Source organism: Melitaea cinxia, chromosome 26 (genome assembly GCF_905220565.1).
Source record: "Melitaea cinxia chromosome 26, ilMelCinx1.1, whole genome shotgun sequence".
In the NCBI taxonomy this organism is placed as follows: domain Eukaryota; kingdom Metazoa; phylum Arthropoda; class Insecta; order Lepidoptera; family Nymphalidae; genus Melitaea; species Melitaea cinxia.
In genome coordinates, this window is record NC_059419.1 from 8,506,903 (window position 1) to 8,532,306 (window position 25,404).

Sequence of the window (25,404 nt, forward strand, 5' to 3'; positions counted from 1 at the left end):
TTGCCCTGACGATTAAAAAAACTTTGCTAAGTTTTTTCACTTAATTTAAACTCAAAAGATGCTCGAGATAATTGCTCTCAGCTTCCCCGATGCCAGATAAAATCGAATCCATTTCTTAAAGGCGTTTTCAACAATTTTCTCCATTTTCCCTATTTTTTGGCATTCTTCGCGGGACCATTGTAAGTAAAGAATCGGTGATTAAAATTCAATTTTGAACAATCGAACGGGATAAGACGCGGTGCATTCTAATTGGATGAATAATTATGGCGGCAATTATTTTCTTTGGATCAATTCGAAATTCAAAATCCTTGACATTGACATAAACGTTTGATTATTTACGTTCTCTAAATGTTTTGACTGGAACATTTTTTTTAAATAAAAAAATTAGTTAAAGGCGTTAAAACAAAATTAAACTTTCCTTTTTTTCTGTATGTTTGTTAAAGAAAGTTATTTAACAAAGTCGAACAAATTTATTTATGACAAAATATATGCAATCTTATATACTACACTATTTTAACATTCATCTGTTCTCATTATAAGTAACTCATAATTTAGAAAAAATATACTATTATTTTACACACATCAATCAAATTACACACACGGTCAAAGCGTAAAACTTAACCCGTCGTCCGCAAACAGAAATTCGGACACAAAAGGGCCAAAGATACCCCTTATACCTGTGAAATAATGGCTTCGCACTATATTAGCATAATAATAGCTTTAAACTATTATTTTCGGCATATTGGCTGGACAGCTGCAGGCCACTTTTTTCCTAAGGTCATTGTCCACCGGAATTCGTCAAAGGTCACCCTTTTTGATATCTTGAACGAAACAATAGATAAATAACCCTTTTTTATTTTTTTAAAAACACAATATTGAATTATTGTTAAATTTATATTTTTATTATTAATAATAATTATTATATATAAGCGGTAATATTAAGCAGCGAATATAAATAACTAATAATAGGACCTTATCTTACTCTAATTTTAAAATTGAATTGAAAATTTATTTTTTTAGCCTACTTCAAAAAAGGAGGAGGTTACTCAATTCGATCGTATATATATATATATTATGTATGTTCGGGAATAACTCCGTCGTTTATGAACCGATTTTGATAATTATTTTTTTTTGTTGAAAAGGAGATATCCTTAGTTTGGTACCATGATAAGGAAACCAGGGTCTGATGATGGGATCATTGAGAAATCGAGGAAAACTCACGAAAATCCGCATAACTTTTTACTGGGTGTATCGATTTTGATGATTTTTAATTTAATCGAAAGCCTATGTTTATCATGTGGACACATTTAAATTTCATCGAGATCTGATTACAACTTTTTGAGTAATCTTTGATAATACGTATTTACTTGACTATATTTTCGTCTACCTACGTTGTATTACTTGTCGATATAATTGAAGTCGGGTTTTCTTCGTTTGCCTGCAAACACAATTATTTCTTGAAATCATTTAAAAAAAATCGATTTTCTTTTTACTGTTGACCAAAGTATTAGGTACAACATTAAATTCAAATTACAAATCTAATATTAGTGAATTGTATTCAAATGTAATAAAACTACGGATCAGTCCGACCCCAGCCAGGACGACAGGTAATCAAAGGGTTAACAATAGTTTACGAAGACACAAAAACACAAGGGGTCGATTAGAATGGAAGATTTATAGAAATATTACGTTACGGTTTTTTGGGCAGTAACGGTCAATATTTAGAAATTATTATTATTTTTTACTATTCGAACTGGTTAGTACCTATGACGATTTAAATTCTGAGTTATAATATAATTCAGCCTCCGAAAAGAATAATGTACAGAGATGGGTAATATCAACATTTATACTTTTCTTAGATCAAACTGCTACTATGGACTAGAGCAGCAACAAAAGTACGGCTCATCTGATGTACCTAATGATTATCATAGCTCATAGACGCCTGCAACAACAGAAGTATTGCCAGCGCGTTGCTGACCCTACCTCCAATCCCCCAGGAGCTGTGGCCACCTTACTCACCAAAAGGCTATCTACTGGAGAACAGTATTATTTTTGCTGTATTTGAAGATTTTAATTAAAAAAAAATCTTATTTAAAATATTACAATAATTATTAATTAGGGTGTAATATTCTTACGTAAGACGGCATAATGTACGTAAAATTTACTTATATCTGCAAATCTAGTGCCGATAAAATCATCGCGAAACATGTTTCAAAGCGTTTCATCATACATTCTAGATTATTCTTATTAAATTCGAAATATACTTAAATTATTTACCACTAGACTTGTAATATTTGAGTGAATATATTTGTAGTTAGCGAAAACGGCTCCAACGATTTTGATGAATACATTTTTATATAAAGGAAATTTATAATATCAATATGATTTATATATGTTTGAGTAACACTTGGTCAACGCGGTAATATTTTTATAAAATTGTAAAATAAATGAGTATAGGTAATATTTGTTTATTAAGAAACTAGCTGTGGCCGCGACTTCGTCATCGTGGAATAATGACTTTGGAGACCATTTTTGGCTATATCTTTTGTTTTATTTTGAATTATAAATAATAGTATTTATAATTTTACACGGTTGTTTAAATTTGCATAACTTTTTATTTGTGAACCGATTGTCATGACGAAAACACTAAATGTTAATCATAGTTCATCATATTAGTGGAAACCACATCTAAATCGGATAAGCTGTTTCTGAGATTAACGTGCACAAACGCATAGAGAAACAGGCAAACAGACAAAAATTCTGATAATCATTGTTTTCGTTGATAAAAGTCCTAATAGAATTTTTTCTCATATATCTTCCTGTACAAACAGCGACCCGTTATATTTTTATTATATGTACTTTAAGAAATAAACAAAAAGCTTAAACAATCAAAGTTTCATTAGATGTATTGATTTACATTTAAGTCCTGTCTCATTTAAATCCATGTACTAAGGTCATAAAATATTTGAAATATTGGGACAATACCAACTTAGTAGCTTTAGTAACTTAGCAGAGAGAAAAAATATTTGTAGTTTTTAATTACTAATACGATCACAATGTTTCAAAATCATAATGTTTTAAAACTTAAAACAGATGGTCAGTTAATGACAATTTTTATCGTTTGACAATGACATCAATCTACTTAAATAGTCAAGATTAAACGCATAAAAAAAATTCGTTTACAAACAAATCAATTAATGTGACTTTAATATTTAATAAGTCGATATGATTATTCATCTTGTTTATCTTTTTAAAGACCTGTTTCTAATACTTACTTTACCGTTTACTTGAAATGAACTTATAAGATATATAATAAAGACAAGTTTTTAATACCCCTACGGCAGGTAAAGTGTTAAGTAAGTTAGTAATGCACTAGTTGATTAGTTAGGCTTCAACTGAGATTTGTATTTTGTATCATATAAGATATCTAAACGAAAGCTAATAAATAAAAAAATTTTACCAAAAAGAATTGTTTTACATGGTCTCCGAAATAGGGTGAAGGAACTATTATGCATTTGTATAAATGCAAAAATCTACCTCAGAACAGTAATCAGAACAAAGAAGATGCATCTATTTAAAGTTAATACATAAAACTTATATCATATCAAAATTAATCTTTCAGAGTGAAACAATCCAAATCGAGTTTAATTTTTAAATCGCTGTAAGATGCAAAAGTCTCCCGAATAAAACTACGTCCCGTACCATGAATAAAAATAATCGTCGCGAGACTGACGTTCGCCGACTCTATTCTGGCCTGTTCACACGATTTCACGTAGGGCTGACACTTAGAAATGGTGTTAATATATTTATTTACATACATCATACATATTGGTAATGATTGATTGATACAGACTGTAATATTTTGTTTCTCTGTGTAGGAGGATAGACATTGTAGTGAAGGGGAATTAAGAATTAAGCTAAAAGCTTTTTTATACGATTAGGTGGGCAAACGGCTCACCTGTTGGTAAAAATACCGTAGTCTATAAATAAAATTTTAAATAAAAAATAAATAATAAAAACAACACCAGAAACATAGTAAGCGCGTTGCCATCTACACTTCCAACCCCACCACAGGAACATAACATAACTTGAAAGAAATATAATTTAGCTGTCATCATCGGGTTGCTCCAGATCTCGAGCAGGATATGTCCGGCCGTGCCCTACTCGGAGATAGAGGCTTTTGCCCAGCAGTAATACGGGCTGAATCAGAAATATGCATTAAAACTCAATTTGTGAAAATAGAATAGGTATACCTAAACAAAATCTAAATTAAAATGTAACAACATTATTACAGAAACTTATATATTTACTATAAGCACAAAAAACACACACAAAACATCGTTAAGATAACACTAATTAGGTAAGTCGTTAGCGGCAGCCCTAGCGTAAACTGAGACGCTTTCCTCGAACTTAAGGAAAACTCGCCAACTATAGTTTTTTTGTACTTTTTTCATTTTTACTCGGAAAAGCGGTTATTTCTTTTTTCTTTTTCTTTCATTCTGTCCGCCCGCTTGAATCTTTTTACTTCTCTCGAAACGTGTACCCTTTTCAGGAGTTGGCTATCTTTCCTTAAGTTGACTGTTCGGAACATAGGAATCATGTAGTAGATATTTCTTGTTTTTTTTTTTTTTAAATGTTGCTTTTTGGTAATGATATTGGAAGTAGGTATATGTTAGTTGTTTCGATTTTACTTAACTTCTTGTTTTTTGTCAATTTTGGGACAAAAAGGCCTATAAAACATTATTTAAAAACTTATATAGACAAACCTAGCCTTTAGTAACCTATTAAATATATGTAAAGTTTCACTCAAATCCGTTTAGCCCTTCTAAGAAACATTCATCTAACCAAACTTATGCGTTATAATGTTACGCAAGACAGTTATTTTGTATGACTTTGTTTTAGTTGATACCTTTTGGCCCAGTTAGTGAACTCGTAATATTTTGATTTCAAGCGTGATGTTATTTAATAAGAAGCATTTTGGTTTTGATTCGCTTCCGATTATTTTATAGACTAATAAAATGACTTTTAAGAGTATTATGTTACGATTTTGTTAAAAACAAAACTTATGTCTGTTCTCTAAATGGAAATAGAATGGATGGAAACTCCATGCATTTTCCTGTTCTTTTAAAACTCCTTAAGTTTTTATTTGACCACTGAAGCATTCGTAAGATAGCGCCGCGGTGAAAATTAAAAAAAAAGTCGAAAAAACGTAGGAATCCAGTAGGATGAAACTTTCAAACGTGGGCACGGGCTCAAACTTTTATTGCTTTTACAGAACTTACTAATACTTTAAACAATTCGTAATTTAATATCAACACAAAATGGCGTTTTATTATTAAACAAAATGGCGGCTATGCATACACGAGCCGATAGCGCATTTGCCCGCCCGACGCAGGTGGAATACTATTATATTTTTTTCATGCCCGCTGGCCACCCCAAAATAGTTGGGGGAGATAGTTGGGGTGGTGCGTGACCCCCCGACACCCCCCGCCCACCGGGGGAAGCCGGGGTGTCGGGGGCGACGGGTGGCGGGTGGGGGCGCACTTACCGTGTGTGCACGCAAATTCATGCCCAATAATTTAAATTTCCGATAGGTACCCGTGATTAATACAAAATTAATGTTATGTATTTCGCATCGACGATGCATTATGTAAGTAGAAATATTTTATCGGAGTCCGATTTATTTGAGGATTAACGGAAAATGTTTTATTGCTCAACGATTAATGATTCGCGATTATCTTTTACGCGTTGCTTTTATATTGAATTTGACGTTCGGTTTAAATGCGTTACCTATATGTTATGTTTAAGTTATCGAACAAACAATCTACAATACATTTCTTAAGAAATAAAAAATCTAACGAGATGAAACCTCCTTGACACGAAATCAAAATCATACTTTTTACAGATTATCTGTGGTAAAATCTTTTATACTAAAATGTCTCTACGAATATCTAGATATCTCTAGCACAAAGTCTTAACCAAAACGTTACATTGAGATAATAATCTATCTGTCGAAAACTAACTAAAATATTGTATGAGAAAACATGCAAGAATTATTCGTATACAAGTCAAAATGGCGCGTAAGATTGCGTTCCAAATTCAAAAATAAATTCGCTACACACGCGCGCCGTCGGCCGTGTGTTTTAAAATCGACACGGAATGTTCTACGTTTGAATTTCTTCTTTTTCTCTAATTTTTACTATTCAAGAAAAAAAAGTACTTTTACTATCATCAACAAGTGACGACTTTCATCAGTGAGTCCTTATTTTTTGACTTAAAACATTTTGATTATTAAAATTTAGTGAATTGATTAATGCTTATTATATTTTGATTATTAATTTTTTTTTTTTTATTATTTATGAAAAAGTAAATTATAAAAAAATTTACTTCTTGATAGTCTAAAACGAGACTTACGTTTGATAGTTTTTAAACAAAATTTTATTTTCCATTACATTTTTAAAATGTCATTTGATTAGACTATACTATACCATCTTTGAATAAACTATTTTCTCTAGTATTTTTTCTATTTTCTAAAAACAAGATTTATGCATAAGAATGTCAGTCCTACGCGTAGTCAAGAGGTAATGCTTGTATTGCTGGCAAGTACTTTTGTATGTAAATTGAATGCGTAGGCTTAGGCCGCCTAGGTCTCTGAGAGCCTAGATTTCGATATCTACACGATTGTTGCTTGAAAGTAATTACCATTTTGTCTATTTATTTTCTATGTTAAATTTTATCACCAATTAGAGAGAAATTAACTATAATTTATTTTATTATATTTTACTTTAAGGTAACTTTACTTGTTACTTACGTAACAGTTTACGTAAAATATGTTTTAAAAATAATAGTTTTATTTTTCTTATGATAGAGGTTCCTTTTTTTGTTTTTTCAGTGAAGTCGAAATGTCTGTAGCCTTTTTGTCTATACCATAAATTCTAAAAAGAAAAAATAATTAGAACTTGTCACGATCAAGTAAAAAATTTTGGTCTAAGTCAATGGTTCAATATTTTAATTATCTATAACACTTTTTGCCCTGTAAAAAAAACGAAAAATAGTAAAACAAACTTAACTAAAAATCCAAACAAAATTATTAGCAATAAATACAATCTAACAAGATACCATCCTTTCCGAACATCGTTCAAACTGTGCTAAGGCGAACGCCTTTCCCTTTGCATTTATTCATAGAGAAATAACAAAAATATACGTATACAATACCGACCGGCGTACAAGAACCCCCTCTCCTCTCCCCTGGCACTTCACACCAAAGGCACTCGTATATAGGGATGTGATATTTCGTAAAAAAAATAATTTTACAAACAAATAATAATCGTCTAACAAAATAATCAATTAAAACGACCCGGAATGTTTCAGCTAATTTTTTTTAGGTCGCTTTTTTAACTCAGCATATTTATTTTAATATGTGTATTATTTATATGTGCTTATCAAAAAAAAAAACATTTGGCTGTTACCTATAATACTAGCATTAAATTCCTTAACTTAGCGACATATGACACAGACGACCGTGTGTGTAGGTATTTTAAAGACATTATTTTTTAAAAATCGATTATTAATATTTATTTTCAACATCCCTGCTCTTATAAGAAATGAGAGGTCAACTTGTGTTGGCCGCATTCACGCGTAGGCAGTACAGTTGAAAAACGGGCGACCAGCTACAATAGTACCTATAGGGAACGGCGAACCCGGAAGATTTAGCTTAGACAAGATTTAATCTGTACACAGCTAGTTTTTAGATAATCTGTGCGACTAATGCCCGCGAACTTTTGTTATCTGTAGACAAATATGGCTGTCATAAAAAAAACTGAAATAAAAAAATCTTAAGTAATTTTAATTGCTTTAATTATTTTTTTTTAACTAGCTGCGAGGGCTAACTTCAAACTGTCCGCCAGTATATTTATCTATAATTAACTAGTGGTCGCCCAGTGGTCGAAATTCGACCATTATCTTTAACAACAAACAAAAGAGTATATATAAAAATATGTATATGCGTGTGTGTGTCAAATACATGGTAGTATGTGTAATGTTTTTTTTTTTTTTTTAATTTAATGTACCTATTTTTTATGCATAATTTTAATTTTTTTTAGCTACTGCTCTCCTATATGCAACAGTGTGACAAGTTTACGAAATATTATACTTCTCCCGCGGAATTTTCATAATAAGGGGTACAAAGTTTTTTTTTTTTTTTGTTTTTGTAACATTTCTTTAATTTTGCCCTGACGAAAAAAAATGTCCAACTTGGAGCAGTTGTTTCGAAGTTAATCCCCTTCCGCAGTTATTGCAGTACATTTTCGTTTCTATAGTTCAAATTAATACTTTTAGTCAGTAACAAAAGATAATGCCTAAAAAATGTCTTTCTGGACTCATAAAATCTCCCACGAGCTAAAGTAAAGTTTAATTAATACTTTACTTAAAACTAATGATCTAATGAGTCGCCCTTATAAAATTTACTATCACTAAAAGTACCGTTGTAAAATACAGTATATTATTCATGTAATAAATTTCTTATGTATTTATATAGACTATATAAACCATATAATTTACGATATTGACATGAAAAGAGTTTCAATATATTTTATATCATTTTACTTTAATTTTTTATTATAAGGAAGAATATGGTTGTTCCTTTATCGAAAATAAGACGTTTCATAATTGTTTAATAAAATACTACTACTTTTTTGCTATTTTATTAAATAAATCTAGCAATAACCTAGGCCATAAAATAGCACTCTATAATTTTTAATAACGGAGGAGATACAAAATTGAGAAATTATAAATGGTAATTTGTCTGAAACACGGAAGTGTACTAACAACTTATTTTATAAAATTGTATAAAATTTTAAAAGACTGAAATTGTTCTAATTTGTTGTCTACTAAAAGTGCATTTCTTGGATAAGCTCGCAATTAAATGCTTTGTGTTTTTTTAACTGCCTAGTTTTTAAAAAATAACTCATTAATAGTCACTGTCATGATAATTAGAAAAATCATATCTTTAAAAGTGTTCAAAAAACATTGTGTCATTTTTATGACACAATTATATATTTATTTTTCCGAACATACTTTATATCAGATTGACTACCTCATAAATTTTACACTAAAAACAGTATGACAAATGTCAATACTTTTATACAATTCAGTGGCTCATGACCATACATTTTATATCAAATACCAATACCAAAAATTGTATGACAAATGACAATATTACACAATTCATAAATTCAATATTCAAGCTTTCAAACTGAATCGTTCCGTTAGTAACGAGATTTATAGCAACACGTACGTCATATTATATCGTACCATCTAGGAAATAATTCCACAATATCTTTCTTAAATGCATGTGTGTACGCGCATTCTTCTCAGACATGCAAAAATACGCACACATAGATACAGCTGCGCAGAAAACGGCCTGTATACGAGAGTTGTGTGTGTGCGTGCGTGCATTGACCTATGCATTTGCTTGGAGTACGGCTAAAAGTATGCGCCGGTTTTATTATGGTCTTATTTTAAAAATGAACGCGGTCATCTTGGGTTAGGTCGAGAGAGGTTTTAGGTTGTGGGGGCAATGACCTGTCGTCACTGACACATTTCTTTGACCCAAATTCGGATGAATAACAATCAAATATGAAATGCTGAGTTACTGTTTGATGGAAATGTTTATTTATTAGATGTTGTACTGCTATGATATATGACCCTAGTGCTTGACAAAGGAAATAGAAAAGATTTAAAAAAGGGGGTTAAAAAATTTAGTCACAAATATTGATCAATCTTACATGGTTAGTAATCATTTGTACTTCATAAAAAGGGATATTAGTGTAAGATAGAACAACATATACAGCAAGGAATAAGATTCGAACGTGCGTTTGATGCCTAGTTGAACAAATAAGTTTTTATTTAGAGCTATTTCCTACATGTAAGCAATAAAATTAATATTATAACACTAATTACGTTTTTCTTAAACAAGCTCGAATATCTACTAAATTATCTTAACTAAATTTATAAAAACAATATATTTATAAAACATGAAAAATAAACATAAATGACATAAGAATTTATTCAAAATAATGAAGTAAATCTACTAAAATATACAGAATGTTACAAAAAAGTACGCGCTTACGCTTCAGCCTGTAATATGCCACTACTGGGCATAGGCCTCTTTCCCCATGTAGAAAAAGGATCAGAGCTTAATCCACCAAAAAAAGTACAGCATTAACATAATAACTGCAACTTAGTCGCTATAAAACCTAGGGACAGTAGGAAATAGCAAGTTAAAAAACCTAGGCAAACTAGGTGCTTATAACACCATTAGTCAAGTATCATTCGCCATAAAACAACCATCGACGACGAACGACTGATTCACGGGTTATTTAATATGTATTTTTTGCTGACAGTAATACTAGTTAGTATAAACAAGTTAATAGATTATACATATCCCTTAAGCATGTACATGTCTCAAAGACATGTAGGTACATGGCTACATATGATGTTATTATTTTTATTAAAAATTTAAAGATATAATATGTATCTATATGTACACTTTTTATGTTACGTAAGCATAAATTTTTGTTATTATGTATTACTACACAATATAAGACTTTAATTCGTTTGTTTGTTAATAGTTTATTATCTGTTATAAAGTACATTTATTGAGGTAGGTTATAGGCCATAAAACCTTTCGATATGACTTATAAAAGTGCGACACAAGCTATAACCATAAATATGTAAAAATGCGAATCGTTTACTTACAGTCAAAATACATTACTTGTTGATTATAAAGTTATAATACCTATTTGGACAAACGGACAGTACATATAGTATTACATTTTTTTTATAAATAGAAACCAGTTTTGTCAAAAGCACAAATTCAAATTTTATAGAATTACTCTATTATGAAAATTCAATTAAACAATCAATTAAAAGTTAAGAATTCAAATTTTACAAAATAAGTCAAAGTTAGTTGCAACTAACGCCATCTAACAACGAAATAGAGAAGAATTGACTAGCCCGTTGGTGCAGTTTGTAGTGACCTTGCTTTCTGCTCCGGGGGTTGTGGGTTCGATTCCCACCCCGAGTCTGGGTGTAATATATATATATATATATATATATATATATTTATTTATTTATTTATATATGTATTATTAGTATGCTTATCGAAAAAAAAAAATGTAGCTATACCAGTCGGCTGTTACCTATAACACAAGCATTTAGTTGCTTACTTTAGGAACAGACGACCGTGTGTGTACAATACACATACACACACATAGATATTTATTTATATTAATATTAATAGAGAAAATTAAAAGCAAATTCATAACCACTCTAAAATGGTCTACGTTTCCAGGTGAACGACCGTACAAATGCCACCTACCAGACTGTGGTAGAGCCTTCATCCAGCTGTCCAACCTCCAGCAGCATCTGAGGAACCATGACGCTCAAGTGGAAAGGGCTAAAAACAGACCCTTTCATTGCAATATATGTGGCAAGGGCTTTGCTACAGAGAGCAGTCTTAGAACACATACCGCAAAGGTTTGTATTGATGTGAGTTTTAACTTTTGAAAAGTATTATTAGTAATGATATCTAAGTAATTATTTTTCAATTTTAGATATATAATTATCAATATCTAATTTTACATTTAATATTAATAAAAGGGTAAATTTTCGTATCTTAATATTTGTTTCAAAACATTGAAAATTTCTCTAAATATAATACTTTGTATGTTAACTTAACAATTTTTTTATACATGTCTTTTGGTCATATTTAATGACCAATTATTTTCAACAATATTGTACAAATCTTTTAAATTTTTCTTTTTCTATTTATATAAAATAAAGTATAACTAATTTTTATTTCCTTTATTTTCATTTAAAAAAAATATCAAAATTCACTTTTGGCTGTTATTATTAAGTTCAAACGTTATATTAATTTCAAAATTCCCTTTAACGTGTGTGTTTTATTTATTCGACGATGCTAATATTTGCACTATGCCCTCATCGCCACCGTGGGGTGGATAGGAGCTTCAGCTGCACCTTGGTGTTTTGCAGCAACACGCGGCACTAATGATAGGTGGCGCCACCGCTACACCATGCCCAATATGCCACAAAGTCGTTTTCGGGGGCGAAGCCCTAGTCGAACATATGAAGAACACGCATAAGGACCCGAACGCGTCCGGCGTTGCGAGTAAGTTTCCGGCTCGGTTTTACTTCGACGTCTAAAGGAATTCCATCTATTTTCATAGATATGGTTTCTTTATTAGGTGACGGCGATGGTCCTAGCTCTAAGTATAGATTAAGTAATCTCTTTTGTCGAGTGTCTTATCTCTTTATATTGCTTACATGGAAATTTCAAGCAGTAATCAAAAATGGCCATTAGCCATATTTTCAAGACATGTTAGACAGAAGAGACGTTTAGGTGTAAGTTGCGTTACTGGAAGCTTATAAAGATCATTGATATATTTTTAAAATAGTTATAAATATTTTTGTGATTTTTGAGCTGAAAAGCTTCCAGCTGGCGCGAAGCCATGAGGGGTGTTGGTTTTAAAAATCAACGGTATAACATAAAAACGTATCGTTTCCATAATCTTAGTCGTAACTATAGTTGAAGGCGCACCATCTGAGGTATCGTCTGTTATTGTTTCTGCTTTATTGGAAGGGTAGACTGTTTTGCAAACATTTCTTGCATCAAACGATTCCTCGGATGGTTTGCGAACTTTATTATCATAACATGTTTTGTTTATATATCTTATAGCTTTGTTTTCTGCATTACCAACAGGCACCGCTTCGATGCCAACAATTGAGTTTATTGTATTTAATTTTCCGTCATTTCGAAATTGTTTATTTATTATTTTAAGTAACGATGACTTTTCTTAAAAGCCTACTCGAATTACTTCTATACCGACCACTGATTGAACACGCACATTCTTGAAGACTACAAAATTAATAAAAAAAAGTAAAAAGAAGTACAACAACCAGCGATTAGAAAAAGTTGTCGTTTGTCGATTACGACTAACATGGAACTAACCGGGTTTTTTTTTCTTTCCCTCCTCTAACCCACTAACCTACCCAATCCTGGTGGTGATGGTAGGTCCGCCCGCCACATCACCGTACCCGGCGCAAGCTAAACCTGTTGATCCTTATGTAGCGAAGCGGCGAACTGCGAACCATCCGTGTCCAGTGTGTGGGAAGCATTATGTTAACGAGGGTTCCTTGAGGAAGCACCTTGCCTGCCATCCAGAGACCCAACTCACCAGCGGTTTGAGAATGTGGCCCTGTTCCGTCTGCCAGGCCGTGTTTACACATGAAAGCGGTAAGTTTTATGTAGTTTTAGACGTGGAACTGGAAATCAAAGCCACGACTGTAGGTCGTAAGAAATTGTTTTTCTTTCTTAATTCATGTTTGTTATAAGTCTTATGAACTTCAATTTAAAATGTTAATGTTTGAAGAATTTTTATATCATACACATTGTTTACACAATACATCGTTTGATTAATTAATTTTTCAATTATTTTATCTAAAATGAATTCTTGTAATAATGCATTGCAGGTCTTCTCTCTCACATGGAGCATATGAGAATGGAACCTAAACATCAGTTCGCTGCTCAGTATGTCCTATCACGAGCAGCGGCAGAGAGACGAGAGAGAGACATCATCGCAGCGGTCTCAGCCTCCGCAGGAGGGTCCGGTCTTCTAAACTTAGCTCCCCCATCACCAGCTCACTCCGACTCATCATCAAACGGCCGCCTATCATCGTCAGCGGGATCCGAAGCTGGAGCTGCGGTAAATAAACTTTCTGATTTATTACGTTCAGCAAACAACGGTCACCAGGCGTACGGTGATGAGAGAGTGGCGGCAATCGCTGCTGCTGCCGCTAATATGATGGCTCAACCCGGTGAAGGAGCGAATGCGGTACAAGTAGCCGCCGCTAATTTAGTTACAGCGATGCGTCAACAGTTAGCCAGAGAACCAGTACCACCCCCAGAAACACCGCCCGCTCCTACAGAAGCAGCCCTTAGAATCCAACAAGCTGAAGCATTGTTACGAAGTCAGGCTGAAGCGTTAAGACTAGCGGTATCTCAAGCTGCGGCCGCACATAACAATGAAAGTCCGAGTCCTCTAAGACACAACGGTGGCTTCCCTCCTACGAACGACGCGAGTGGGCAATTATCTCCTGAACTGGTTGAAGCTTTTCGAATCGCTCAAGAGGAGAGATTGCAACAAGCTCTACGGTTACATGACCCGAGGATGTTGGGCTTTAATCTTCCATCTCCGGTGCAAGCGGCTCAACAAGCGGCTCAGCAGGCTGTCGCAGCTCAGCAAGTGGCTCAGGCTCAGGCTCAAGCTCAGGCTCAGGCTCAGGCGGCGCAAGCGGCTCAGGCAGCTCAGGCAGCTCAAGCCGCCCAGCAAGTTGTACAACAACAGCAGCAAATGCAGCAAGCGGCTCAAGCGGCTCAAGCTGCTCAGGCAGCTCAAGCGGCTCAGGCGGCTCAGGCGGCTCAAGCGGCTCAAGCGGCTCAGCAAGCCGCCCAACAAGCTGTCCACCTCCAACAAAATCCTCAGCCATGAAAATTCAGCTATTACTAATCCGATGCGATTTCGGTAGGACACACCTTATCGCAAAATATTTATACGAAATAAAAAAAATTAAGTTTTCACGTTATTAGGGATACGGAACGAGAAATTTATTTTGAACGGAGCGTGAAATGAAATCGCCTCTGATTAGTAATTTTGTTCGTTTTATTACAACAGTGCCGTTTATTCTCTTCGAACTGAACCGACTCGTTTTCTATACCGAATGAAATTATATAATGAATGATAATACTAAAAACTTAGATAGAACTAACTGTTGTAAATATGAGCGTTTAGCGGAAACAATATTTGTGTAAATATAAAAATTACGTAATAAAATAGTCGAATGAACAAAGTGGAACGGAAACTCGCCCGAACAAATAATTAGGTGTAGAATAACGGATAATCAGTGCAATCTTCATTAAATATTTGTTTGGTTGTTTGAGTGATTTTATTATATTTATTTTTTAATAGCTTTATAACAGAACGATGTATTTTTTAGCTTAGTACAAACTTTTGGATGTGCCAAACTGTTTTAAGCACGTTTTTATCGCATTTAGCGAGTCTCTGCAATATTTAGTTGCGTTAAGTTCTCCAAATAATATTTTTTATTCAATTATGTTTATACTTTTTCACGCAATAACACGTCTCATGCTAGTCAAGTTTTGAACGCACAAAATGTTCTATTTGCAAATTATTATCGAAATTTTTAACTTTTTTTTTCATATATCTGTTTTTTTTCTTGGCTTATAATTTTATTTAAATGCCATATTAGTGATAATTGTAAATACGTAGGCTGTTTAGACAATGTTGAAGCTTCTGTTTTTTTTTTTTTATAAAATTAAAAATAACAATTTATTTTATTATATTATACGGTTATTATTTTTGACGAAAAAAAAAAATATCAAATATCAATAATTATTTACAAATTTATTATTTTTATTTTGTATAGTTGTAAATAAATATATTGAATATTATGTTCTTTTTAATAAGACTGCTGTTATATTTTTCATTTCTTTATGTAAATACGATTGTTCATGAAATAATAATAATAAAAAATAGCGATTATTCACTGAACCGACGAACTCGTCGCCCGACGACAGCCGAATTGGAACCTCGTCGAAAACTAAAACCAATTTCGACGAAATACAGTCTTGCATGGACTTACAAACACGAGACATTCTTCACGGACTCAGACACAGCCCAATAGATATATTTATTTTAATTTTTACACTAAACAAATAAATAAATAAAAAACACAATAGCCCGAAACATTTTTAAATGTTAACGAAGCGAACGCTTCACACAATACAAATGGTATACAGTTGCCCGAACAGTAGTTTAATAGATCACGAAAGGTCGCGTGGTCGTCCTATATCGGCATCTCGAATGATCCAGAATGTTCCAGAATGTTCTAGAACGGTCTAGAACGACCCCGCAATCGTATAAGAATGTCAAGTGTTGCCGAATATTCTTTTAATATTATCATCGTGTATTATAATTAAGTGTCGGCGCATGCGCACATCCGCGTTGCGACGTGTCTGTGCGTACGCGTCGAGTATACTATAATCGTAACATAGGTAAAGTTATATAAGCTGATTTAACGTATATGATTATTTCATTCTTGAATTGATATTGAAACCCCGTGAAACAGTAACGTCGACATTTTATATGACATGTGACGTCACTGCTCTGGGGTCTCAATGTATGTAATAAAAACAAACCACATGCAATAGCCCGAAACTCGTTTTTTCGTTCAAGTGACATTTTGGTTATGAGAATGATATTTTCGATGATTGTTTTCGATTAAGAGTATCTTTGTTTGTTGAATACAAAACTTTTAGGCCGATTTTTCTATTTGATTTGGTTTGGAAGGGAAGGTTGACGCGATGGGTTACCCAATGATGATTATGTTTTCGAGGAAACGATATTAACTCACGTTTGGACTCAAAAACTGAAATATTTCGACTGTTATACAAAATAAAGCACAAAACATATATACGGAAAAATTCCTACAATCGCAATAAAAGAAAAAAAAATTAAGTGAACGGATCGCTATTTATGTAAAAATTTTCACATAAATTTAATATATAAATAAATTTAATATAACAACAGAAAAAAAGTTCCTATGAATATTGTATAAATGGTATTGTTTTAAATTTAGGACGTAGTAGATGGAAATAAAAAAAATAATAATAAAAATTTATGGACGTTTGGTATTTTTAAAGTTATAAATAATCCATCGTTTTAAGGAACTGACTCGCTGTCGAGTTGTACAAAAGTAAATAAAAAAGCACGGATCATGTATCCTAAATTTAGATATTTAGAGAAAAAGTTACGTTTCCAAGAAAGTGTTCAAGTCCCACCCGCCTGCACTCGAGAGGGCGCGAGATATTTGTAAAAAAAACTGTATTTTCGAGATAATAAAATTTTAAATATTAGATAAGGACTTTTTGAGTAAATAAAAAAAGTTATTAGGTACCCGCGCGCGCCCTCGCGCGTGCACGGCGGAACGTATTTTCTGTGATCATCGTAATGGAATTGTAATTATCGAACAGATCGTGTCCGCGAGTTGTCAGAGATTACGTTTAAGTTTTTGAAGGTTACATTTTTTAATGTTACAAAAAAATAAGGGAGGTGACAAAAAAGTATATTATAATAAAACAATTTTTTCTACATTTTATTTTACGATGACAAATTCCATAGTTAAGCTGTGTACATTTAATGATAAAATAAAGCCTAATTAACAGTAAAGGGCCTCCGGGCCGCTTCCGACGGACGAGAGAAAGCAACTGAGTATCATGTAACAGTTGTATTTTTCTCATCCGTTACTTAGTATCAATAGTACTGGTTTCTGTTCATGTCACTGTATGAGATCACTAGGTCTCCGATGTGCTGTTGGTTGCAATCGATGGATATGACACGGTCTAATTGTTGTAGTTTAATTGGCATTTAATGTGTTTACGATGATTGTTTTACTGTTTTTGTTACTAGGAAAATAAGTTGATTTATCAAAACTAACATCATTTCATACTGATGAGATGACAGCAAGAGAAACGTTCGCCGCAAACTAAATTTTTTAAAATGATATTGAAATTAAGAAAAAAAATATTGCCCGGAATTTTAAATGACTGTTACATTTTGAAAAAAGAGTTTATTGACTTTTAAATATAATTAAAGGAGGTCTCTCTTGCTTTCGTCTAAATAAAATGTATGACGATAATTGAAAGGCCACGGTATCGTTCAAAAACAGAATGGAACAGAAAACAACTACGTGGTAAAACAACGCTAACGATCTTGCGGTAATTATTGCTGAAAACAGCCGCTAAAAACAAAACAAAAAATACCTGAAAATAATTTGACAATAAAAATTTCAGCTATCATTACCGCAACTATCAAAAAATTCGCGTTATCAACTTGCGATTACATTACATTTTTTATTTCAAGTTAAAATTACATTCCGCATCGTTCACGGTCTTTCACGATCGTGGACGACCGTGAAAGATGCGAAACGTATGAAAATTGTTAAGTTTTTAAATATAAATTGCTGTTGATTTGAATTAATCATCCTTATTGAATGTTAAAGTTTTTTATTTGACGCTTCATAGTTTTCTGTTGTTTAACGCTTGTTTTATAATAATCTTTAGTCAAATATACACAATTATTAATCGTAATTTAAGCTTATAATTAGACAGGATAGCCAGGTTTTCAATTCATAACTCACATAGTAGTAACTTCATGTATTTTATATTGTAAGTTAGTAATTAATGTAATGTAATTCAGGACTCAATTATAAAACCGTGTATTGTGAGGTATTTATAAATGGGTCCAAAGATGGCACGTACTGAGCATCAAGTTGCTTATTCCGTGTTGTCTCTGTAGTAACAACGAATAAAAAAAAAATGAAATAAATACAAAAAAAAAATACCCGTGTACTTTAAAGTACTTATAATAGTTAATGAATCTCCGTATTGATGTTTAAAGGATAATAATTATTCAACATGGTAGGTGTCATATCCATTGAAAATTTTTCGCAATCTGAAATGACTTTATGGAACTCGATTTTCTTGTATTTTTATATTGAATATTGATATTTTAAGAGTTGTATAATACTTTTTGCTATTTGTAACAACATTGTTGAGTAAAACTATCAAACATTTTGTTACTGTGAAACTAATATTCCATGTTTCTCTAACAACAAAATATGTATGCACTTTGAAATTTATATTAATTTTTATTACTCATTGTGTTGATAAGTAGCTGTACTTGCACTTAAAAATTCGCATTTAAAATTAGTTAGAAATTCAGAAAACCTTTTAAAAGTTAAAATGTATGTTTTTAAAAGTCATCAAAATTAAGCCAACAGCACACTAAAAACATTTAACGCATAGCCTCATAATGTCACGTGGGCATTGACGTTGTTCTTATCGCACAGATAAAAGAAATTAATACAAAAAAATATTTACAATCTGTGCTCGCTTTTCATAAAAAAATGTTTTTTTCCAATTGGTGTATTTCTAGTCTTATTTTTATACAATTTCTACCCTTTTAATGTCGTGTATTTGAAAATACGAAAATTGGAACACTTTTTGGATGTTTTAAATTACGATTAAAAAATAATGTAAATTGAGAAAAATTCAAAATTAATTAATCTATTCGGCGTAAACTGTAAAATTGTTTAGACGTTAGAAATTTAAAATTAAAATTTAGGTAGAAGTCAAAATTCGTGTTTGGCATTTATGTAATGGTAAAAAATTGTAAATACATTTTCGGCTTGTGGCGCGACCCACAACGTACCTACGTCGAGGCGAATACTACAAAAAAGTTACTCCTTAATCACGACAAGAAACAATTCTTAATTGTATGTTTATTTGTATAGTTAACGTATAATTATGTCTTAGTTACGTTAATCATTTTCGATGCCATGTTTTTGTAGAATAAGCCGCAATGTGTTTATTAATTATTATATTTTTATAGAGGTTATTTTTTTTGTACTGTAATCGTAATTACGAAATGCTATGTATTTAATAGTTAAGTTTTAGTGTTGAATTATGTTACGCAATATTTTTAATTTACTTATAATTATACTTGAACAAAACGATTTAACACATATTAATTTTTATGTTAAAACGTATTTTTTAACAACGGAAAATGCTTACTGTGTCATTAAAATGAGAATAGTAACTATTATTGCCGGAACGGTTAGCTATAATTATTTTAAAAAATAAAAAGGATGATTCATACGTGTGTTTTTCTTTTAATCCCGATATTTGAAAGTTAAAAGCTTTAATTTTTCTCCCGTTTAACTAAATACTTCAAAACTTTTAGAGTAAATCTTAATCTTATAATAAAGCTTAATTAAAGTGTTTATTTTATTATTGAAAAAAATCTTTTAAATAGTTTTATCTATCAGTTATAATACCACTTCCTTGTTTACCTCCTTATATATAAATTACGCGTCACGTTGTTTGTCCGCGATGGACTCCTAAACTACTTAACCAATTTTAACCGAATTAGTACACCGTGTGCAGTTTGATCCAATTTGAAAGATAGGCTATATTTTATATGTATATAATTATTTAATTTGAGGTCACAAAAATAAAAACTTGGTGGGTCTGCCTTGTAACAAAAAGTCCATTTCAAACTCTGCTCAGTTTTAAAATAGAGTATTACTTTTTTTTAAATCTAAAGTACCTTTTAATCTTTTTTCGCTTTGGATATTGTTTGATCTTTAAATTGTTTTTTGCCTTTTTCCTACTATCAATGTAGTGAAATGGAACAAACGTATAAATAAATTTCATTCACCAGTATCTTAGTGCACATATCTTTATGATTTAATATAATTATACTTCCTTATATCTTTATACATAGGCCCTAATGGTTATATTGCTCTCCTCAATACATTCAATGAAGAAGTCGCTTTAGAAGTTGTTTATGTAGCGCCATCTATCAGTGAATAGTCAAACTATATTTTAACTAACATTTTCTTTTGTACCAAATTAGAGTACAATACAAACAGTGTAAAATTAATAATGGTGATATTTAACGTTAAAAAATAAATATTATTTATTGATTACATGTTTTCAATCCTATAATATTTTAAAAAAGTAAAACTGCGATAGCTTTTTTTAAAAAGTTTCTTCGTAAACTGTAAAAAATAGTAAATAATTCAGGAGGTTGTGTTTGTAGCAGAGTTTTTTTTTAATATAATTAAGAAGTTTATGTTTTTTATATTTAATTTGCAATTAAAAGTTTTTAATGAAGGTTACCTATTACCGACATCTAGTGAACATAGGTAACATTATTCCGTACTTGGTATTAGTTTGAAATATAAAAAGTACTCAACAGGTGGCAGCACTAGTATTGCATCTATTGAATAGAACAGCAGATGGCGTTAATAGGTTCTTTTTAGGTTCTTATCAAAAATTTGCCGTAGGAACTTCACTAATTACGTCATTTTAGATAAAATTACTAGATGGCGCAATTAAGCAAGTTTTCTTGTTTAACGTATTAGGTACCTAATGCCTTATTCAATTGTATCTTACTGATTTATATATATTTGTTCATTATTAATTTTAAGCACAAGGTGAGAGTATTCACAGTAACAAAGTTCCTGTTTAGAGCTTACGTGGCTTAATAAATAAGAACACACATGGCTACCTGGTTTTAGGCTTTATACCATTATTATCTTTCAAGTGAAAATGTTTAAAATCTTTTTAGTAATCGATTCAAATTAATCATTTGACAAAAAAGCAAGTTTCGAAATAAAAGAAGGGTTGAATGATTAGGATTTTTTGGTACGTGTTCCTGTTTACCTAGCAGAAAGCTTGTACCGTAGCCTATGGATGCTCGCTACAGTAGAAGCATTACAAACCAAAACCTAAAAATTGCTGATCCTAATCCCGCTTTCAATACAGCTCATTATTAGAAGCTCTGGCTACCTTACTTATCACAGGAAACATCCCTACTAGAGAATAGTATTATTTGAATCATAACTTCCGTAAGTTTTCTATAGGTACCTAATATATTCCTACCTACTATAGTATAGTATCTCATTCTACTGTAAGTGACTTGCCTCAATGTGTTTCTCGTATAAATGGTGATCTACTTGCCATTACCACATGGAGTAAAGCTTACGGATTAGTAGTAAATCCAACCAAAACTAAGACTATAATTATAGGAAGTTCTAAATTAATTAGCCGTATAAATCGATCTCAACTACCTCCTGTAATTTTTAATGGTATTGTAATTCCATATAGTGAAAGTGTGAAGAATCTTGGCGTTATTTTTGATCAACATCTATCATGGGGCCCACAGATTTGTGAAGTCAGTCGTAAAGTTTTTGCTTCGGCTGGATCTCTTCGCAGGCTGCGTAATCTACTTCCAATTCCCACCAAAATTGCTCTTGCAAATAGTCTTCTATTACCAATTCTGGACTACGCAGACACATGTTATCTTGACATTACTGAAGAGCAGATTAATAAACTTGAGCGAATCCAGAATTTATGTATACGATTCGTATTTGGACTTCGTAAATATGATCATATCTCTGAATTCCGTAAAAAACTTAAGTGGCTCCCTATTCGCTTTCGCAGGAATACGCATATTCTTAACTTACTTTACTCTATTCTATTTAACCCTGTTGCACCTGCTTATCTAAAGCAACGATCTAAATTTCTTAGTGATATCCATGAACGCAGTCTTCGTTCTGAGAATACCTTACTTCTTGAAATTCCCCCTCACTCCTCTTCCTTTTATTCTAAATCTTTCACTGTTCAAGCTTCTCGACTTTGGAATTCTTTACCCTTGCATATTAGACGTGTACAATCGCTTTCTATTTTTAAAAAGGCTGTCAAGAAGCATTATCTTGATATTCAACGTGAATAAAATTATATATATATATACATATGTATGTATGTTTGTATGTATGTGTTTGTGTATGTATATGTTTATGTATATATGTATGTATATGTGTATGTATGTATGTATGTATGTACGTATGTATGTATTTATGTATATGTCTATGTATGTATGTATGTAAATAAGTAAATATATTCAAACGTTTATGTCTCAATTTGTACACCTACACTGACACAATACCATCTCCTCTGCCCCTAGGTTGCCTGGAAGAGATCGCTTTTTAGCGATAAGGCCGCCCTTTGTGCCTGATGATACTCTGTTTAAGTTCATAATATGTATTATTTCTGTTTTGGTGTACAATAAAGTGTATTGTTATGTTATGTTATGTTATGTTATAGTATACCTACTGTTGCCAGGGACGGACTGTGAATTTGTGGGAGCCCTGGCTAATACTACTCGGGAGCTTATTAATTATCATTATTCAAGTCCATTATTGTCATTTTGTCACGGAACTAGTTTCTATAGTCATTTAGGTATCTATAAATAACAGGAAAACATTAACGAAAATGGTTTATTGATGTACAATACTATAATACATCGTCACCCTCACCGTCACATTTGAAGGCCTTGACAAGCTAATTTGATAGACTCGTTTCGCATGGTACCTTTCGTTTCGCATGGTACCTTTCGTTAACGCATAATCCTAGCTATAATTTACAATATAAAACAATTTACGAGAAAAGGAATTCGTTTCCATATACGGTTCTTCAGTTGTATGCGGCAGTTACTACTAATATTTCACTTTATCGTCCTTTGTTAGGGCTAAGAAAAATAGCATTGGAAGATTATGCAGAAGTACGTTGCCAGATCAGCTCGAATTATACGACAAAGTAAAATTTAAAAAGTGCTAGGAATATTTTTGTCATGTTGAACATCACCTATAACATCTACAGAACCCCCATGTGAAGAAACGCAGATAGAAAGCGAAGAACCTTTACATATATATACCGTAAACAAATTCAAATGTCAATTTTAACGTACTTCTCCTACCTTTTCAAGTATTTCTTTCATACTTTATGAATAAATTATTTAAAAAAAAATTGCCACGCTTGCTTTTTTCTTATAATATGACTTACTCGTGTGTAATTAATAAGAGTCGATTGTATTATTGTCTTATTACCAGACACAATCTAAGGTCACTATTTATGACTAAATTAATAGTGTTAAAAGAATATCTGCAAGGACATAAGTTCACGTGCATCATAAATAAATGCTAGTAAATATACATTTTATATATCTCGGTTTCTTGGCTTAGCGTCTGGCTGCAGTCAGGTGTGTAAACTTATCCGTCAGTCGATGTACTCGTAAAATGCTTTGCTTATTACTGCCAGATTTTATTTTGTATGATTGTCAGATAGATACACATATTTAATAAACCATTTCTAGTATAAATAAAAGGCATTTTGAATACAAATCTACATATATTACCAATGCTAAAACTTAACGCACGCAGCACAATGATACAAACAATAAATGAAAATAAATAATTGTAAAATAAAATCGCGTTAACTGATTCCAAGTAGCGATCATAGATGCCGATTATCTCCCTCTCGAGTGTTCCCAGCGGAGCGTAATAATTAATATTATATTAAAATAAATCGGCGTTGAAAAAACGCTGATACGGACGTCGAACGGGCGACCGGCGCTGCTCGAAGACGCGAGGCTACGGTGGAGAAGGCTTCTTTACTTTTATATACTTAATTTTTATTTCGAATTTTACAATATTATACATAATTACAATTCCTGCTTCAGCCTGTAGTATCCCACTACTGCCTATACTACTATAGGCCTCTTTCCCCATGTAGGAGAAGGATTAGAGCTTAATCCACCACGCTGCTCCAATGCGGGTTGGCGGATTTATTGCCTACTACTAACGGGGACCGACGGCATTACGTGCTCTCCAAGGCATGGTGAGGAGACCCACAAAGACTGCACAAACACCCAGACCACGGCAAATACCTGTATGGTCAATAAAAATGTTTGTCATATGTGGGGATAAAACCCGCAACCGCTAGCGCAACATGTGCAAACCATGGGTGTGACCATTGCGCCAACGCGGCGTCAATTACAATTTACAACTTAAGAACTAAATATTTACAAATAGTTAAGATATAAATCATGACCTCGTTGAATGAAAATTTTTGGCGCGAACTCATGTATTTTGCCCATAGTCACCACGCTGGGCAGGCGGGTTGGCGACCGCAGGGCTGGCTTTGTCGCACCGAAGACGCTGCTGCCCGTCTTCGGCCTGTGTATTTCAAAGCCAGCAGTTGGATGGTTATCCCGCCAGCGGTCGGCTTTATAAGTTCCAAGGTGGTAGTGGAACTGTGTTATCCCTTAGTCGCCTCTTACGTCACCCACAGGAAGAGAGGGGGTGGCTATATTCTTTACTACCGTAGCCACACAGGGAATGAGGGAAATATATATTATATTTATACTATTTTATCTTTTATATAATTATTAACCCTAGGATGGTAACAGGGGTGCTCCGACACCCCAGGCGAGCAATCACGCGCCGATTCGTTGAAAATTATTTGCTGTCTCACTTTAGCATTTTGTGTATTCTTTTGTCTTACCATGAGTTATCAGGAGCCGTTGCGCGGTAGGAGCGGCAACGCGTCAATTTCGTTCTGCAGGTATGTGTGGGGTGTTGCGTCACCCCTGTTACTATTTACGTAACTATTTACATAGGTATTTTCTTTTGTTACTGTATTTTTTATATGCTATTTTCAGTTCATTATGGCGTTTCGTAATAATGAGGAGCTTGAGCGGTACTTAAATAATATTGCTGAGGATGATGAGAGTGAAACAGAACCAATAGAGGCGGAGAAGGCTTCTGAAATTGAAGATAACATCTCCGTGCATTCCGAACAAGACGACATCATTTCCGGCTAAGACGAAGATGATGTTC

The 25,404-nt window shown here is 32.7% G+C and overlaps 1 protein-coding gene across 1 annotated transcript in view; it reads left to right on the forward strand.

Annotated features, from left to right (window-relative positions):
- LOC123666542 (zinc finger protein 408-like) overlaps positions 1-14,634 on the forward strand; it is a 69,837-nt gene extending 55,203 nt beyond the window's left edge. Inside the window, exons 6-9 of the mRNA XM_045600652.1 lie at positions 11,354-11,538; positions 12,025-12,190; positions 13,094-13,315; positions 13,552-14,634. Of these exons, the coding sequence (XP_045456608.1) occupies positions 11,354-11,538; positions 12,025-12,190; positions 13,094-13,315; positions 13,552-14,570 (1,592 nt within the window). The 3' untranslated portion in view covers positions 14,571-14,634. The remainder of the gene's footprint in view (positions 1-11,353; positions 11,539-12,024; positions 12,191-13,093; positions 13,316-13,551) is intronic.
- Positions 14,635-25,404: the final 10,770 nt, after the last annotated feature.